Source organism: Cyanistes caeruleus, chromosome 1 (genome assembly GCF_971803275.1).
Source record: "Cyanistes caeruleus chromosome 1, bCyaCae1.hap1.1, whole genome shotgun sequence".
Lineage (NCBI taxonomy): Eukaryota > Metazoa > Chordata > Aves > Passeriformes > Paridae > Cyanistes > Cyanistes caeruleus.
In genome coordinates, this window is record NC_141701.1 from 8,571,260 (window position 1) to 8,591,298 (window position 20,039).

The 20,039-nt window shown below is 40.8% G+C and overlaps 1 protein-coding gene across 2 annotated transcripts in view; it reads left to right on the forward strand.

Annotated features, from left to right (window-relative positions):
- NDRG1 (N-myc downstream regulated 1) overlaps window positions 1-20,039 on the forward strand; it is a 39,551-nt gene that overhangs the window by 11,912 nt on the left and 7,600 nt on the right. For both annotated transcript variants that reach the window (XM_086878436.1, XM_086878443.1), the window contains 9 exons: window positions 1,545-1,623; window positions 4,234-4,269; window positions 11,735-11,840; window positions 13,266-13,386; window positions 15,619-15,681; window positions 17,216-17,276; window positions 17,726-17,812; window positions 18,942-18,998; window positions 19,924-20,027. In XM_086878436.1, coding sequence (XP_086734562.1) covers window positions 1,561-1,623; window positions 4,234-4,269; window positions 11,735-11,840; window positions 13,266-13,386; window positions 15,619-15,681; window positions 17,216-17,276; window positions 17,726-17,812; window positions 18,942-18,998; window positions 19,924-20,027 — 698 coding nt within the window. In that variant the 5' untranslated portion in view covers window positions 1,545-1,560. The remainder of the gene's footprint in view (window positions 1-1,544; window positions 1,624-4,233; window positions 4,270-11,734; window positions 11,841-13,265; window positions 13,387-15,618; window positions 15,682-17,215; window positions 17,277-17,725; window positions 17,813-18,941; window positions 18,999-19,923; window positions 20,028-20,039) is intronic.

Here is a 20,039-nt window from a genome sequence, read left to right on the forward strand (position 1 = left end):
AAAAATGTCCCCAATTGCATAGCTAGCAAGAAGAGTTCCTAAAACCAAAGCTATTTGAATGAGTGGACACCCATTTCTTTCCAGCATTAACTCCTTTAGTCTGAGTGTGTCCCTTCATAGCTTTCTGCAGCATCCAGCTCTCCTGCAAACTGTCACCAGAGCATCTTTGCCCAGGGACAAGTACATTGAGTTAACCCATGGGGCAGAGTGAAAAATAACACTACTGCTACTGCCTGGATGCTCCTGTGGGCTTGAAGGCCCTTCCTGAGCCATCAGGTCATTTATGCAGACTGCATGATGGGCTTAAATCAGATTTAAGTCAGGAGACAGGGAATCATGTAAATTAAAGAATCAGTGTAAATTGTGTTATGTTGTTCTGTGCTTACCTTTAGAAAATAATTAAAATGTGTTCAGTTACACTTAACCAATAATTCCTAAATATGTTTCAGGCTTTGGGCTTGCTTTGAGTGCACTTACTCATGCTTTACTTGAGATTGTTCTAAAATTTTCTTAAAAAGTAAATATTTGTTCTATAATTGTGTTGATGGAAAAAATTGGAAATTTATTAAAGATGCCCAAACCCCATATGATATGCATTTCTCCAGCAGGCTAAAGGATATGTAATAAAAAGGCTTTGACTTCTGTATTTGCTGCAGCAGTTCTAGGATCTCTTTTGAGAACTGTTTCTAGCCATTCATTAGAGCTTCACAGGGATCAGCCCTCTGACCCTGGTACCTGATCTCTGCCAAGGGAGTGAGAGATGCTGTTCTTCACTCCCAGTCTGGACCAGTGCAGAGGGTGCTCTGCACCTGAACCATGGCCTGTGCTTGCCTTGGCAGTCACCTCTCCTGGAGTTGGCTGTGTCTGTGTTCCCAGTTAAGTTTCCTGCAGCTGAGGGCTGAGCATCCCAATGCCAGTCCTGTCTGAGAGCAGGATACAGCAGTCTTGTTCCTTCCTTTGACAGTTTTGACAATAGCATTATTGCATGACCCTTGTTGGTGTCTGCTTAAAGGAGTATCTGATTTTTATCTGTCCTGAAGAATGGAGCACATTAATCTGACAATAAAATTATGCTAATGTGTGTCCAGTTCAATTTTCTCACAGTAAAAATATGGGGATAGTGAAGCAGCCTTGCAAACAAACACTGGATTAAAAAAGTTTTCAGAAACAACTGTTCAAGCAGATTTCAGTAGGTAGTCATGTAGATTTGGCTATGCCTTCTTTCACCTGTGGGATGAGAGTTTCCATGGTTCTCTCTGCTCTCCCTGCCTTGTTTCCTTCAGCATTCCCTGCTTTGAAGGTGCCAAACTTCTGTTTGATCTTGCAGCCTTAATATTTCTTTAATCTCATATTGTGCAGGAGTGTGTATATAAATAAACCAGGGAGGCATTTTACAAGAGATTTATAACTTTCTTGCAGAGGTCTTTTAAACTATAACCTGAAAGAGTGGGTCATTGTGGGGGCTGGGTGGAGCAGGATCTTTACTTGTTCCTGTATTTGATCTTTGATGCAAGCTGAGAACAAATCTCTTTTCCTCTTTGCAGATATCAGCTACTGACCATGTCAACAGAGTTCCAGGATGCTCACCTTGCAGAGGTGAAACCTCTGGTGGAGAAGGAGGAGGTAATTATTTTAAAGCTTTTTAGAGCTTAGGTGTTTTTCTCAGGGCTGCTTTTGGAACTGCCTATATGTTCCTAGATTATTTTGAACATTTTGTATGGAAGAGGAAAAGAAAAACTGGAGATGGAATAAGAATAGTTCATTAGGTAGTTTTTTTTTAAATAATACAAAACTGACCCTAATTATTTGTTCTTGTTTGCTTTTTTGTTCTTTTAATATGATGGTGACATTTTTTCCTTCTCTGGATAATGACAGCTCTGGGTGTCTGTAGCTGTGTCAAATGATGCCAATTGGGCAATCTCATGTACATGCCTCTATAGCTACACCCTTCTCAACACAGAGACAGGCTTTGCCTCTCACAGGGAGCCATTTACATTTCCTTTGGGCACAGCTGAGTCCAGAGGTAGGGCTGAGCCCCTTCTTGTCCTCTGAGTGCACAGAGCCATGAGTTACCCAGCTGGGTACAACCCACAGCCTCGTGCAGCCACTGGAGTTGCAGGACAAAAACATCCTTTTTTTTTTTTCTTTTACCTTGTTATACTACCTTCCACTCTTTACTGGACTTTGTTGTTTTAGAAAAAACCTATCAACAACATCAGGATTCAGTGGCTATCTGACTCTTCAGTGGTAGACATATTCTGTGCTTTGATATGTTCATGACAAAATATTCACTGTAATGTGTGAAGAAACAAACATCTCAAAATTTTCTTGAAATAAAACTAAGTTTTTTTCTCTTGTTCCCAATGACACTTTTTCTTGAAAATTATGTATATAAATGTGTTGGGGTTTTTTTCTGGTCTTATACACTAGAATTGCTCTATCTGCTACTTTTGTTTTTATTCCTTCCCTCTTTTATGTAAACACTTCAGAAAATAATTTCCACTTGTGACTGCAGTGAAATGGTTAGAGAAACTTTAAACACAGCTCCTTTGCCAAGGACATTGCATGAAAGCAGAGCTTGTTTGAATACCACTGAATGCAACACTCAGACATTTCAGAAACTAAGACCTCTTTTTAATGCCCATATTGTTCAGAACTACCAAAGCAAAGGAGATTCTAAGCAGAAATCCTGTTGATACTGAAGCATCTTCACTTCAAAGTTCAGAAATATCTTAAAATACTGATTTACTTCCTGGGTTTTGGTAGCACATAGGTCAAAACTTGGAATCTTGGCAATGAGATATGCTTTTGTTCATGATGTTACCTTTAATTTTGTCTGCATGGGGGAAAGGACAGAGTTTGATTTCCTTTGTGGCCATTTTAACATAGATGAAGGATGTTCATGCATTTTGAGAAATGGGAAAAGGTTGCCCTGAAGGATGCTCAGCACATACTGAGGTGAACACTGGAGCTGGTTTGGAGTGGGTTATTGGGTGAGGCTCTCTGCTTGCTGTGCTTGGGTTTCTGCTACAGCCAAGTCTTTGTTCCTGAGCAGTGATCACCCTTATTTCATATGCTTTTGGTACAGGTGCCAAATACACTTCTTTCAGCTCTGGGTCCCACTGGAACAACAGTGGCTGAAATGCTGTGTTTAAAAGGTCATGAGACCAGCAATACAGTAAAACACAGCATATTGTCTAAGGCTAAGGCTGTGCAAAATAATTTCTGCTCAGTCAGATCTTGGGTAGCCATTTGCATGTTCAAGGCTTTAATTGCCTAAAATCACAGCTGTGAGAATTACAGGTTGTACTGCAGTGCTTTGAGGGCCCCTGAGAAAACAGCTATGGTGCTTCTGACATCTGTCCTTAATTTACCTGGGCTTCTGAGGCTGAGTGAGCTCCTTGCCAGGATTCTATGCTTTCCTTTTTATCTCAATATTATTTTTCAAGCTGTGGCCTCTTTTGCACTTTGCAGCATAAAGTGCTTGCTTGGCTGCTCTTCTCTCTGTTTTCAGCCCTGCAGTGGAAATAAGAGTTTGACTTCTTTCTGCTCCCTTAAAAAAAAGAATGTAACTGTAAGACATTTCCTCCTTTGAAGCTATGAGCCTTGTGGGCTATTGGAGGGTGGGGAGTTTGTCACCTAACTCCTTTCCTGGTGGAGACCCTCGACAGGTGCAGGAGATTGTCCATAGCAGCTGTGGCAGGTGACAGGTTGGAGTGGACCTCTCTGTGTCCAGCCAGCCTCCCAAACACTGCAAAGACTAATCTTGGCTGGAATAAGACCCTTCCCACCTTCTACATCCTGTAACCAAGTCCCAGTATTGACTGCTTAAGTGAGTTGCAAGTAGTCAGTGCATTCTGGAACAGAGACTTCCCCCTAAGCAGGCCTGAGGGCTGTCAGCTGTCCCATGGCTACAAAAAGTGATGCAGAAAAGTTCAGTTTTACTGCTCTATGTGACTGTATTGCTCAGAGATTTAACAATGACTGAAGATGCTCTGGCTTTTGTCCTTCATTTTGCTGGTCTTTAATCTAGTATTTTACTGCTTTCATTTCTCTGTGAAGATTAGTGGGTTTAAAAGCTCTTGGGTGAATTTTGATGCTCATCAGAAGAGCTTTCTTTGAATGGGCAGAGAGAGCTCTCAGCTGCAGAACTGGGGGCCTAGAACACATATCCAAGCATAGATTTCCATAGCTGTAAGTTACTTCCATTAATGCTTTCAAATCTCTTCACAGGCTATCACTCGCCTCCTTCCAGACTTCGATGTTCAGGCAAGTAAAGCTATTTTTTTTTCCTTCCCTTTTCTTTTTGTATGAGGGGAGATTGAATTGATATTTGAGAAAACAGCAAGATGTGACCAGAAGGGACTGCCTGCTTGCCAGGAATGCTGTTACTGTGGGAGAGGGGTCTGAATGGGGCTGTGCTGTAGCCATGTGAAGGGGACCACAGGGGGCCTTTTCAGACTGGAGCTGAGAAAGTTTCAGTCAAAGGGGGTGGCTGGTTTGCAAGCAGTTTTATTCTTGCTGAGAGAATGAGAATCTTCAGCAGTGGTAGTGAAAACAATATATTCCCCTCCCACATGGACACACACTTTCCCCAGTTAATTTGCTTTCATTAGCAGTGTGCTTGCATTTCCTCAGAGGAAACATTCCTTTGGATGCATCCCATTATGCTGTTGAGATATTCCAGAATATTCCTGAGGCCTGTGGGGTGGTGGAAGGTGCTAAGCAAACAGTATTGTCAGTAACAGGAGTGATGGTGTTTTTGTATTTTTGTTTAGAGACAGAACATACAAATTCACAGCTCACCAGTAGGTCACATGGTGGCCCTTCACTTTGAGTGTCACTTTTGAGAGATCTCTTGGTCCCTCTCCTGGCTCTCCTTATTTTATTACCATTTGGGCTTTTTACTGAGAATCTTGTCCTTGCTGGTTCATAGCTGAGACTAAGGAATTGCATGGCTGCAGAAGCCAGGCTGGATTGAACTGGGATGGAGATCAGGGAGGGTGTGGCTGCCTTGATGAACAGTGTGAGTGGTGTTTTCCCACTGCTGAGGACAAGGATTATGTACTGGGAAAAGAGGCTCCCTGGGTGTCTCATTTTGATCAAGGTGTATAGAAATGGAAGCAGACTGGGCAGAACTAGGGAATGCTATTAAATTGTTCTAGTTTCTGTTCAGGTCCTTGAAGGAAATAACCCTTCTCTACTTTATTGCATGTTGCACTTTATTAGCACCCGTCTATATATAAAGTGGGAATTCAGTGTTGTGCCAATTGCTTTAAAAATACAACACAAATTCAAGATTTTTCCTTGGAAACCAAGTGAGACAACTGTCTTGGGTGTTTTTTCATCTTTCAATGATTCTTACTTCTACAGCAAAGATGTAGTTTACACTAGTCCTGCATCTTCTCCCTCATTTTTTTTTTTCTAATGAAATCTACTGCCTGAAGTCTTGATAAATGTAAGTTAAGATTGTCACCATGCAGCTTCTTACAGCGCTGTGTGCAGCATGGGAGAAGCTTTCTGTTTGGCTCCAGGTTGATCACTTGGTCTAAATAAATTGAATCCCAGATTAAGTCTGCTAACAGGAGTACTACAGTATTTTGATTAAGAATCCAGAAGTGACCCATATTTCATTTCTATTCTTGGAATAAATTGCTTGGTTTGTAAACCATGTGTATATATAGATTTTTTTAACTTGCAAGATCAAATTCTCTAAGCCTTTTTGGTTTTTTTCTCTCCATGTTTTGGATTAACTGTTGCTAATCCAGAGCAGTGGTTCTTGTCGTTTAGCCCTGTTCTGCCAGCTCTTACTTTTTTTAATGCTATATCTTTGTTAGGAGTTTAATCTTTAGTTGTTCTAGTTCAGGAAAAATGTGGAAGAACAGTCTCAAGGCATTTTGTTAAGAATTGTGACTGCAGAGGAGACCTAGCTTTGGTCCTTAAAGCCACAAGTACCCTCCCTGTGTGTTTAAGTTCTTTTGTGGTTGATTTGTGGAAAAGGAGGTTTGAAACTGCTATGAGTGATTTGATTGCTTAGTTGGTTAGAGAAGTTCATGTGTGGCCCTAGAGGACCCAGGTTATTCAGGACTGAGGCTGAAGCATGCTTTTGGTGAGCAGCCTTTCCCATGAACCACTTGGGAAGAGGATGGAGCTGGCCAGGGAAGGAAGTTATTGGTGCTTGGCAAGATGGAGCTTCTTATTTAATGCCTGTATATGGATGTGGGTGATCACCACATCCACTGCAAGTTCCTCCAACCTTCTGGAAACAAGTTAAGCAGTGTTCAGTTAATAAATTTGTTCCTTCCATAGTGAAAAGAACTGTCTGTGAAGTGTGTTTCTTCCAAGAGTAAGTACCTAGTTACTCAGATTTGGAAAAAAATAGATTCTTACTTCACATGCAGTTCTAGACAGACTGGAGTTAAACATAGATTTCCATTTTTAAAGTAAACCACTGTATAGTGGTATATTGCCCTTCTGAAAGCACATGTTGCAAGACATGTGTGGTTATTCTCTGGAGGAGAATCTTTGTGAAGTTACCAGGGGATGGCCAAGACAAGAGATGAAAGAACTGACAGGTCTGAGCTTCCTCTAGTCAGCAATTTCTGTTACTATGTCTGTCTGTGGCACCCACCTGAAAATTGAAGGTCTCCTGTGTCTCAAGAAGGAGAGTGTTCCTGGCCAAGCCTGTTTTAGGATAATTGATGATAAATGGGTGCAGGGCAGTGTGCCCTGGGTGGCTTTGTTGTCTTCGTGCCGAGCACATTTTAATTGCATTCCCAGTTTGTATGTGCATGTTCTGTAGCTTTGGAGCTGATGGAGCCCTGGCTCCCCATCACTGTGCACATTCATCCTCCCAGCTCTGTGTTTCAGTCCATCAGCACTCTGCTTTCTCAGGAACTCAGCACGACTTGGAGCTGTGTGGCAGCTGTAGGGGGCAGAGAGGAGTTTGTCCCTTGCAATTGATGGCTCGTGGCCATCTGTATCCACAGGCACGAAAGATCCTTTCCTGCTGAACTTCCTCCTGCCTGTTGAGGGAGAAGGGAAGCGCTGCCCTGCCGGGGGAGATCAATCAGCTGGTGCACGAGGCAGGAGGGGTGGGATTCCCACTGGCACCGGTGGATGTGGTTTGGTTGGGACATTGCTGTGTCCTGTGTGGATTTCCTCATCCCTGGGGCTGCTGAAGGAAAGGGATGGGGGTGGCTGTGGTTTTGTAGTCGGCAGAGCAGGGTGACCCAGCGCTAATCGGACTAGGAAGAATCCCTGGGCAGAGCTATCGCAATAACCTGCGTCAGTTCCTGCAGCAAAGTTTTTGTTCTTGGCTTCCACCTTAGCAGGGTCACGTACATTTACATCTGAAGTCATCATCCTTATTAATGTACCTGAGTCTCAACCTGAACTGGAGAACCTTTTTCTTAATGCTGCTAATTTAGAATAGAAATGTTAACAAAAAAAAAACAAAACACAAAAACCAGAAAAATAACTGGAAATATGGGAATTGGGGTCTTTGAAAAAACAAGTGTAAGATGAATTGAGGTTCTATTCTAGAGTAAACAAAGCTAGGGAAAAAAATGCTAAAGAACTTCAGGACAAAGGGGATTTGAAACTCAACATTGAAATATCACATTAAATGCTCAAATATTAATTAATATTTGATAATAATTTAATATTTTAATATTACTATTAATAGTAACCTCCAAGAAATTGAAAAAGAAAAGAGAAAAAAATAGCTTATGCAGGTATTACTATAATAAAGTTCTTAAGTAATATGAATTTAAAGGCTATTTAAATCTTCTTTAAAAGCTCTGAAGCTTTTCCCTCACTTCTAAGGCAAGAGAAGGGAGGTGTATTTAACGGTCATAATATTATGAATTAAAATAAAAGCATGAGATTGTAATTGAGGATTAAGTATATTTGAAAGCTTTAATATGGTCTCGATGGAATGCAGTATTTTACTTAAAATATAAAGCATGACGTATTTAGCAAAATGTGCAGTGTGCATGTGCAGTTTTCCTTTTTAGACATCTGAGATATTTTGGTTGTGTATTCCCTACTTCAGAAAACAACTTGTCCATGAACATGTTTCTCAATCCATATCTTACCCAGGGTAGAGAGGGGAAGGAATAAATGAGCCCTCCTGTGTGATAACAGATTGTCTTCCCCTTCTAATCTCATGAGAAAAATAAAAAGGTCACTTGAAGCAAAAATAAAATCTATTTTAGAGTCTTCCAGCTCCTCCAAACTGAGACAGCCTCCCTTAAATTGCACATTTTGAAAGTATTTTTATGTGTGTGTTCAGTGCACTAAGATAAGACAGCACCTCTGTTAAAGTGAGAGATGTGAACAGATGGTGTGTTTGTCTTTATCCTTCTATCGGATTAGTGTACCTTGGATTTTTTTTCCAAGATAGTGTTTTAATACAAATCAGTTGGTGAAGAGCCTCTTACTATAATGTTGATGTTGATTGGGATGTGCTGCCATCTGTTTTCAGTGCTCTGTATTTTGAAAACATCCATCCCTACATCACGTAGACAAATCTCTTGATCTTTAATAGGATCAATTGGGATGTGAAGTTGTTGATGTCACCAAACAAACTGGTTTGAATTGATTGCTTTTTTACAACCTTGTGTGCATTTCCCATTAAGAATTTGTGCTACAGGAAAATAGCACACCCTTATTGAATTAGGGGAGTCTCACTGTGACGATAATGAGGAATTGAGACAATTGCTAAACTGACTGTGTTATGCCAGTTATTGGGAGCATGGTCACCTGTTGTCTCTGAGCTATTTTTACTTGACACTGAGTTTGAACTAGACTCAGGTTTCCAGGTCTGGAAGAGTTATCTGTGGAGGTCAGTGGGATGTGCAGGTTCAAGGGTTTGGCTTTATCTACCATGAACAGACTTTTTCTTTCATGCATGGAGGACAATCATGAATCTTGAAGGTGCTCCCTGCAATAAAAACAGGTTCTGGATTTTTACTGTTATTACTGGAAAGCTCTAGCAGTAAAAATCTGATTATATGAAATGCCTATTAGTCTCTGAGGAGAAAATAATTTCAATATTCACACTCAGCAGGAGGTGTGTTACACAATACTGCTTACACTCATTACAGTGCTGAGGTTGCCAAATTATTTTTTTTAATTGGCTAAATGTAAGAGTAGAATGTTAATAATTGCCATCATTATTAATTTAATCTATTATTAATTGCTATGTGCTGGCACTGCAAATCTCTTTAGGAGTGTTGTATAATGACAGTACCCCAATATATACTAATGATATAGAATGTTATTGGAGCAATCTGATTTAGTGGGTGGCATCCCTGTCCACAGCAGGGGGTTGGAATTAGGTGATCTTTAACATCCCCTCCCAAGCTTTTCTATAGTTATATTTTAATAGTATATGTTAATGACATACCCAATGTATAAGGTACAATACCATTTTTTTCCTCCAAAAGCTGAACTTAGTGAGATTGGTGTGGTGATGTAGGAATCCTTTCAACTAAATGCTGCTTATCTACTTTGGAAATACCAGATATCAAACATTTAAAAGGCCTTGGGTTTTTTGTTCAGAATCAATGTGACTTACACTAGTTTTTCAGTCTTTTGTGTTTACTGGGAACTTTAATCTTGGCTTTTAGGAAAGAACTCAATTCTGATTTAATTTAGCATAAGCTTGGGATGTTTCAGCATTTCCCCATACAAAACATGAAAATGAAGCTAAACTTCTCAAAATCTGGTGGAAACAGCAACAGGAGAGAGTGTACTAAATCCTAGGTTTGAAATCTGGCACTTTGTACATTGTGTGGCAAGGACTTAGTTCATCTTTGATGTCTGACCTCTGTTGACTACATCCTTCCCCTGGCCAAACCTGGCTCAAATCCTATTTAAGAGTGACATCCTTGTGAATTAGTCTGTTTTGGTTTCCCCAGCTGGGCATCATGGGAGTCATAAGCCTATATAGGAGAGCAGCTTGCCTATATAACCCAGTTTCCTGCTGGGACAAAGTAAAAACCTGCCACCCGTCCTCTCTTTGACTCACTGGATTTGTCACCCTGTTTTGCCTAAGGATGGTCCTAGATGTGGAAGATACAGCTTACCTGATAAGTAATGCAGTGAGTATGCAGAGGAATGAGTCTCTAAGGAGATACAGAAGTTGAAAATTAGAGTTTTGATGGAGTACAGTTCAGAGAGCAGTGATGCTTAACTTGTCCTGTGTACAAGGGGGGGATAGATCTTGATTCAGTGCCTTAGTTGTAACTTAAAACTGATGTAGTTGTGTAATTAAAAGGAAAACAGGTGAAATGCATAGAATGGAGTTGCCTAGAATCCTTATTTGCGACACAATGTGCAGTGTGTTCCTTGTATCAAATTAAGGAGTTGAGATTTAGATTGAGTTATTACCTCAGATATTGGAAGGTATTTAAAAACCTTTTTAAAAGTTTTTTTCAGAGGCTGTACACCTCTGATTTATACAGCATAATTTTGATAGATTTGAACTTAACTTGGACTTTGCCTCTGAGTATTACTGCAAGGAACAAGTCAAGCAAGCCCTGCAGCAGCAGGCTGCACTGCACTGATTGTCATGGGTCATATCTGTGTCCTGTGCAGTAAATAAAGGATTCTGCTGAGATTCAAAGACTGGCTACTGCCTTTATAATTCTTTGATTGTTACATGAATGTAACTGTTCTGTAAATAAGTGTCAGAAATAACTGTTGGCTTGTGATTCCCTTTAATACATGTTGGCAAAAGACCAAATTGTTTATACCCATCTGAAGTTCAAGTGGAGAAGACATGAAAAAACAGTTTAATCTTTTGTGTAAGTCACATCTAACTTAGAGATTCAAAAGATGGTTGTCTGCATGCTTCCCCCATCCCCTTTGCTCTCAGAAGCAGTCTTAAAGCTGCAGAACTTTGTCCAGCATAAACAGAACAGACAACTGGGGATACAAGCATCATAAAGTCACCCTAGGGCATTGCTACTCAGGTTGGTTTGGCAGTGAAGGTGCCCTTGGCTTTAAGATCAGTAAGCATTATAAACACCTGTTATCCCAAATAATAGCAGTTTACTTCTTAATGTTGTTTTTCTGAAAAGCACCAGAATAATGTTGTGTTTATTTTGGTCTATTAGCAAACTTTGGACAGTTGAGTTTATGCTCAGGTCTGTCCATCACAAGACATAAAGCAAACACATGTGGCTGCTCATTTTATTGGAGAAGATTACTTCAATCACAAGACTTCACAGTGTAATAAATCCTTATGGCAAATAAGCATATGCAAGCTACTTAATGCTGTTTTTTTTGGGGGGGAATAGTGGTTATTTCTCCACTAGAGTTCTTTCCCTAGAAATCAGGAATATTTTATCATGGTGACTTCTAGTTTTGCAAATGTTGAGTCATAGTTTAAAGCTCCTGTTATTCTAGGTGTCCTTACAACAAAACCGCTTTCTTTGTTTTCTTATCCTGCCTTTTAATGTGGTTAAAAACTGTTTAACTATTCCCTCAGCATCGGGTTAGAGCTAGCAGCTTGAGTGCTTCTGTAATTGTCTGTGGAGCAGAGGAGGTGACAGTCAGATGTAACAGAGCCCTCACCACGGGGGAGAACAGAGGGTGTTGGGATGGGAGTGCAGAGCAGACCCTGGGATGAGGCAGGACCTGTGCTCATGATCCATCAGGGTCTGCTGCAGCAGCTGTGGGGCACTTGGACAATCCCTGACAGATCCTTCCTGTTCTCTCCCAGGAGCAAGATGTGGAGACCGTGCATGGCTCCGTGCGCGTCACCATGTGTGGCACCCCCAGGGGGAACCGTCCGGCCATCCTCACCTACCACGACATCGGCCTCAACCGTAAGTGGGCTCTCCATGTGCCAGCACGGGTTCTGGGACAGCACTGGTGTCATCAGAGGTGTGAAAACAGCAGTGGTTAGGGAGCCCTTCCCAGGTCCTTGCTTGTTTGTGTGTGTTGGAAGCTGTTAGGTGGTACCTAACTCTTCCCTCATAGCAAGTGCAATTCTCAGTGTTTTTTATCCTTGCTCAGTAAATAATTGGAATACTTCAATTAAAGGGGCAAAAGATCCCTGGTAGTTCACAGGGACTGTTTTTGAATGCTGTAAAAAAAATCTCAAGGGGAGGCTGATGGTGTATTGCCAACAGGACTGAAAAAAGAGCTCTGCTGGGGCTTTGGGTCCTGTCTGATAAGCAGCCTTGTGTTTATGTGAATTACATGTCAAGTCAGTGTGAAATGAGTGCTGGCTTTGTGTCCTTAGCCAGCATTAGGAAAACAGACTTTTAAGTGCTTTTTTATCTTATCTGTCATATAATGAATGAATATCCAGACCTGCTCAAGTTTGTTCTTTTGTCAGTCCTATTTGTTGCACACAGTTCATGGTTTCTTAATCAGTTATCAATATTTAAAAACACCTGCTGACCTTTACAGGCTGGATATTGCAAGGGGGTGAATATTACTATTAAGAAAAAAAAAAGCTTTCTTTCCTGTGTTTCATGGAAGTGCTTTTAATCTTGGTTTTCAGTGAAATGGGGCAGAGAAAATTTGGAACGTAACTTTAATTTAAACCTTGTTCTTTCCAGAGTTACAAAGTTGTTCTGGACTTGCATATTCTTCTAAAGTTGTTTTGAGCTAACAGTATTTTGTATTCTGACAAGATTTTGCATGTATGTTTTGTGAGGACATTCAGAAACACACAGAGAGGATCGAACCATTCTCTAGGCATCTCAAAGATGGTGCTTTCCACACCAGAAGGAAAATATCCTAATTCTCTCCCTGTATTAATATTGCTTAAAAATCAGAAATCAGATCACCTCAAGCCTTGGGGCCTACAGCACTGAGTATCCCTAAAAGATGCCTTTGTCTTCAGCTGTCTGTAGCAGTTAACATGTGTAGCAGATCACATAATGTTTAACTAGTAATATTTGGGCAAAAGCACAAGTCACATTCTTAGCCCTGAATATTTTTTTCCTCCATTTGTCCCAGGATGTGGGAAAGGAAATGGATAGTTGAATCTAAGAAAAAACCTGGTATGAATACCGTTGGCTAAATTTTGTTAGTTTTTAAAATTTGCATAAGGAATAATTTTTTGAGGAATTAGGTGTACCAAATACTTCCAGTAGGTACAAAAATAAGATGGAAAACTGCCGGTGACCTGATTGATTCAACTTTACATTAACCTGCAGGATAGATTAACAGACTATTTTTGTAGCTGCAAACTTAGTGTTTCCTTCAGCATAATTATTTCCTTTCTTTTCCTTCCCAAGATAAAACTTGCTTCAATCCTCTCTTCAACTTTGAGGATATGCAGGAAATCACCCAGCACTTTGCAGTCTGCCATGTGGATGCACCTGGCCAGCAGGATGGAGCTCCATCTTTCCAGACTGGGTGAGTTGCCAGGGGAACAGCCCATGCTCTCATGGTTACCCTCTTCTTGGAGAAGAGTCTTGGTCTGCAGTTTCATTAAAAAGTACTTGCACCAAGCACAGTAGTTGGCTTTTGAACTTAAATCCTGACACTATTTCTGAAGTACTGGCATTTCAGGAGCTCTGTTTTGTTGTGCCAGCTCACAGTAGACTTTGGAGCTGCAGTTTTATGCTCTACCTCTAACAGCTAGACTGTTTGGAAAGCAGTTCCTTGATGGATATCTACATCTTGTCAATTTAAATATTGAGTTAGCCTGTTTTGTAATGACATCCTGAATATAAATACTAAATGATTACTGTAAACAAGACAGGCCTTAACCTCTACATAACATCCCTTGCAAATCTGTGGTCTTTATGAAATGGCAGCATGGTAGCTGTTAGATTGATAACCTACCTGGAAAATCCAGGTTGTTGGGCAGCACCAAGGTGATGAACCCCCACAGGAGGTTGCTGTGTACTCCTGACTGTGCCACATGTGATGCTGTAACTCTTAGAAACCTCATGTGCCATGAGCACTGTCATTGCCAAAATGCTTTTCCTGTTTAGGTCAAGTGAGACAGGTTTACCTTGAGGTGCCCCTTGCACAAGGATCAGCTTGGCTGAGGCAGGGAGCAGCCAACATGCCAAGGCAGGAGGATCCAAGGCAAGGACCAGTTGGTATTAAGGAGCTTATAAGCACCCTTACTCCATGAGCCAGTCTATTTCCCTGCTTAATTTTTAAGCTGGTCTGATGCTGTTGTTAGCTGCAATGGCCCAGTTGTCTATCAGAGCAGCCTACAAATCTATTTCAGTCACCCTGTCTTTGCATTTGTTTAAATCATGAGCTTTTAAGTGCCTTAGCCCTCATGTCCTGAACAAGTGTTAACGCTTGAGTTGTCAGCTGCAGAGGGCAACTCTCATGATCTGTGGCTAGCAAAGACTTGAGAAAATGATGCCTGAAGTTTTGGCCTTGTAAAAATCTGTATTATATCTATCTGCCCTTTAAGTGAGAGACCAGCATGCCCAAATTAAGTCATAGAATCATGGTTGGGTTTTGATTGGGAAGAAGGGAAATTGGCAGGTTACCAGTGAGTAGGGACAACCTGATGAGATTGTTCAGAGCCCTATCCAACCTGATCTTGAATGCTTGCAGGGATGGGGTATCCACCACCTCTCTGGGCAACCTGTTTCAGTGTTTACCACCCTCATTGTAAAAAAAAGCAACTTCTTCCTTAGATCTAATTTAAATCTACTTTCCTTTAGTTTAAAACCATTACCTCTCTTCCTATTGCAACTGGCCCTGCTGAAACATTTGTCTGCCTCTTTCTTATACATCTCCTTTAATTACTGAAAGACTGCAATAAAGTCTCCCAGACCAAAGCTGTTGCAGTGACATCAGCTTTTGTCATGCTAATTTTAATTTCCCAACAAGAAAATCTAAGAAAATAAATTGTTCACAATCCTTGATGGTTTTTGTTTGGTTATATTTTGGAGGCTAAACTACAGAATAATTTGGTGTAATTCTGATGGGAAGCAGAGATTTAAATACATCCTAGGCAGATGTTTTCTAGTGCTACTCTGAATAGATTTTTTTTTTTTCACATGCTACCCAGTTGAGATTTTGCTCAGAATCTCCTTCTCTAAGTTTTATTTCTGCTTTTAAGAAGACCAGGAGCATTAAGAAACATCTGTTTTTATTGAGCCTTCATCAGCTTCATAGCCTTTCTTATGCCTTCATTTTCTCCATCAATATGAAGGGAAAGCTGTTCTCATTTATCCTGTAGTAATGTTTGTGTCCCTAAAAACACAGATGTTTTTTTCCCAATATCTAGAACTCATTTCTGTAGTCTCTGATTATGCAATACTGGGAAACACTTTTGTGGTGAACTAGAAATACAAACAGTGAATGTGGTTGGACACTCATCTCTCTTGTTCAAACTTTTTCATAAGTTCTAACTGTTAACTTTCCTTGGGAAAGATTTATTGTGGTCTGTTTTGTTCTTGGATATCTATTGTCCTGTAACATATAGAATATATATAGATTATGCTCATATTTCTGTAAAATTACTTGTGCTTGCTCCTGATTTAAATTCAGTTCATACGCTTGATGAGCTCATGATGACCACATTTGCTATTGGATCACTGTGTCTCTAAATATGCCAGTGTACACTGCTGGACATAGTGTAGTAACTCCTCAAAAACATGCATGTTTTAGGTATGTGTATCCCTCCATGGATCAGCTGGCTGAAATGATTCCTGGAATCCTGAAACAGTTTGGGTGAGTGCAGAGTTGTTTACTTATTTTTCTCATTCTCTCTACGTGGCTCACTGAAAGAGCAGGCATCTGCTTTGGCTTGGCTGTCTGGCATTTTGTTTGCTAGAAGTACACTTGTGGTTGGTTTGGATTCCTCTGTTACAGATGAATTGCTTTTGCCTTGGTTTCTGAAAGAGCTTATTTTTGGCCCCTTTTGAAATGTCTGTTTATTTTTAAACAGGAAGCAACTTAGGAGAAATTCCATGTGCCTAATTTAGGGGCTTCCTCCAGTATTCTTTGTGCATCGCCCTCGCAGGGGCAGGGCACAGACAATCTGTTCTTCCCACTGTAGCAACCCACTTTTTCCTGTGTGGTTCAGCAGGAAAAAAATCCACAAAAATCACAGTCCCATCTGAAGACACAGTTTTGCTTCTGTGGCTTGAGTGTTCTAGGGGGGTCAGTCTGACCTCTCTGAGCCTCTTCTACTACTGAGTGTAGCTGCCAGGTTACCAGTGTTGAAAGACCTAGTGGTGGTGGTCCTGGCTTGTCTACCTGCACCACATTTGGGGATTTGTCCTCCCTTAAAGCTCAGCTTTAGCAGGAGCTGTAGCTGAGAAAGGTTCCTTTTCTGTGGAGAGGGCAGACAGACACCTCTAAGGGGTTTTTAGAACAAGCAGAGAAAACTTGGCATTTTGGGTAAGGCAGCTTTGGAAGACACAGGCTGGGCCATCTCCCCAGTTTAGACTTTGCACAGTTATTACCAGCTCTTACAGTACTCTGGACCAGCTTACTTCACTACCTCCTTAGGGGATGTGTGTTTTTTGAACTGCCCAGTGTCAGGCACAGGATTGTCAATTCTGCTGCACTGCACAAAAAAATGTGACCAATAACATCAGTACCTTGAAAATTAATTGAAGTGGAGTGTATTTAAAGTCTTGATTTCATATTGCTAATGAGAATCAAAGCTATCCTCAGGTATTTTCCTAAAAGCATTGAATAACCTGTTTCTCTGTGGTTTTGTCTTGCCTCCCCTTGCATGTATTTTCAACGACCTTGGAGGTGATGCTTTAAACCTGATTTCAGTTAATGCAAATATTTGGTTTGTCTCTGCCCTGTTTGGTTATGGAGTTTAAACTTCATCATCCCAGTGACTGGATAGCAGGAGATGTTTCCCTGCCAGCCTCCCGTTGGAGAGGAACCAGTGCCCCAGTTGGATAGCTGTGATGGGGAGGGGGGAGCTTTAGGCTGCAGGTTTCAGGTCTGTGTCTTATAAATTTTTCTGGCAGAGACTAATCACTTCCTCCCAGGACCAGAGCAATACTGTGGTTGCTCAGTACATTTACTTAAAGATAAGTCAGGGTAGCTGCTGTGCTGCAGTGCACAAGGACCAGGGTCCTGCAGATATTACTGGGGCCACTGACATTGCTGAGGGTTCTCAGCTTGCCCAAGCTGAGCCCACCCTTCTGTAGACACACACTGGCATGTGAAGGAGGAAGGCTACTGTAATTTATTTTCAGCATCCTTCCTCATTTGTCTCTTCTGTTTTATTGCTGTGCAGGCTGAAGACCATCATAGGAATGGGAACTGGAGCTGGTGCCTACATTTTAACCAGATTTGCTGTAAGTTTTGTGGAGCTTCCCTGAAGCCTCAAACCTGATTACCCTTACACATTGTTCCCATAATGTGCATGGAGAATTCCTGTTCTGCCATGCCCAGTTAAGTATACAAGCCAGGCTTTTAAGTGAAATACCACAATCTGCAGGATAGCTAATCCAGAAGACCTAGATTTTCCATTTTAAGGCCTGGGCTCTACCCAGTTAATTTGCAGAAGGTTTTTATAATGGGAGTTCTCTATTTAAACTGAGGGTGGAGAAGAAGTTAAATCCTAATGTTCTCCAGCTGCTTAGTTGAATTGCTCTTATGATTTTTTTTCCCATATATATGCTGCTTTCCTGAAAGATAAGACTATACCTTCCACTTTCTTCCCCATGACATAATTTGCTAATTTATTTTTTTTGCTGACTGTCAAATTGGAAAGGATACCTGATAAATCTTGGTTTTTTTGCAGTTAAACCATGCAGAGATGGTGGAGGGATTAGTTCTCATTAATGTAAACCCTTGTGCTGAAGGTTGGATGGACTGGGCAGCAACTAAGGTAAACATCTTTAAGTTACAAAAATAAATCTTACTGCAAGCCTGTGGGACATGAGGAGCTCAGCAGTCTTGTATGTCAAGGCATGGCTTCAGATACTGAACATCCTGGGCTAATCCTTTGAGGTTTATTCTTCCTTTTTCAAAAATACTTCATGCAGGGCTAGGGATAAAAATAAGCACTTTGAGAAAACAGATACATGTGGCACAATGGAGCTACTGGGATAATTAAGAGCTCATAACAGTTTACCAGGACATGGTGGCTTTGGAAACATCTTTCAAGAAAACTTCAAGTGTAGTGTAGCATTCAGTGCTTTCTTTGGCTTTGTTTACCAACACAGTCCAAAATATGAAGCAGAGCACAGAAAAATGTCCAGAATCCTTGGTGTTTCAATCACCTGTGAGTCTTAGGTGCCAAAATGGCTCAGAAATGAGCATTGGCTACAGATTATTCATACAGCCAGAAAATGTTGACATAAAAGAAACTCCTAAGAGAAACTTGCAGAGCTAGCATGTCACATTCTTTCAAGGCTTTGCTACTAAATATATTCCTATATCAAACTTATCAAAAAAATGGATAGACAAACTTACTTAAATGAAATGTAACTTTTCTATGCTGAAATGAATCTTGTGACCTATTTGGATTCTCACCCAGTGCCTCAGTGCATTAAATTCTTCCATATCTATGCCTCTGCCTTTCACCTCTCAAGGCGAGTACTGCTCACCTCAAGAGCACAGCAGATATTCTTGTGTCCTTTCAAAGCAGGAGCATTTACTGTGGGTTGTGAGCTTCTGGTAGCAGTTCCATTGTATTGCCAGGGTGGGTTGTTGGGGTTGTTGAGTGGGCACTGGGGTTAAATGACACCCACCTGGTGCTTCTATAGGGAGGGATTCCCTACACACCTGTGCCCCTAGCAGTGTGTTCCCTGTGTGCATTAGTGGAGATATCTGATGAGAATGATTCAAACCCCTAATGGTGTTCTAATTGGATTGAGGGGGGAAAAATATTTAGGATATTGTACATGTAGAGAGAGCAGAGAAACATCCATTGGTTTATTTATTGGGTAATTGGAATGTGTCATTTGTTCAGGGGCTGTGTTAATAGCAGATGCTTAAGTAATCTTGCTGTTCAGATTTCAGGTTGGACAAACGCTTTGCCAGACATGGTCATTTCACATCTATTTGGAAAGGTAACCTTCAAAAGAGTCTTCTGATGTATTCAGTCATCTGTATTTACCTCCTGGGGCTGGGAGGAGTGCAGGAGCTTTCAGTTAAACAACAAAAGATGAAGTTAAACTGAGATGGGATTCATACTTGTGTCCCCAGCATTTTGGGCAGTGTTCTGCCATGGGGTTTTCTGTGTCCTGAGTACTCAAGTGCATCTCAGTTGTGACAACTCTGTTAGGGACAGCTCCCTGTCTAGGCAGCCAACACTTAAGCATAAGAGATGTATATGCTCATGTTCTGAGCTGGCAAACCCCACAGATTTCTTTAATATACTTGTAACTCTGTGGCAGCTGGTTATTAGTATTAATGGTGCTCTCCAGTGCAAGCCTAATGCAAAGTGCTGAACTGTTTTCTGAGGCTACTTTTCTGTGCTTGAAATTGTTAGTAAATGCAATGGAAAACTCCATTCCAGCAGAACAAAGAACTAATCTATAAAGACTTTAGAACCAACTGTTTGATAATGTTACTGATTGAAGTCCTCAAAGCTTAGTTATTTACTATTGTGAAATTGAGTTCCACATTGTGCTTGTAAGCTTTCAACATCTGCTTTACCCTGGAAACACTTATTAGGCCTCTTACCCTGAATTTTTTTTTTGTTTGTTTGAAAACCTCACACTTGTCTGACTGTAACCATCTGTACTGTAACATGTTTTGCAATTGTGAGATTTTAAAATTACAACGTACTTGAGTTTTAAAGTGAAAATTGTGGTACTTCAAGCAGAAGCTAATATTAATTCTGGGTGACTTCACTGGGTGCTGAAAGCTGTCCCTTCCCTCAAGGTGCACTCCTGCTGTGCAAATAGGAGTCTGATACACAACTACTGTGCCATGTCTTCAGATCCTTTCAGAAAATAGCCCCTGTTCTGAACAATTCTGTCTCCACTTTAGGAAGAGATTCACAGCAACCATGACCTGATCCATACTTACCGTCAGCATATCATTAATGATATGAATCAAACCAACCTTCATCTCTTTGTCAACTCTTACAACAGGTAAATACATTT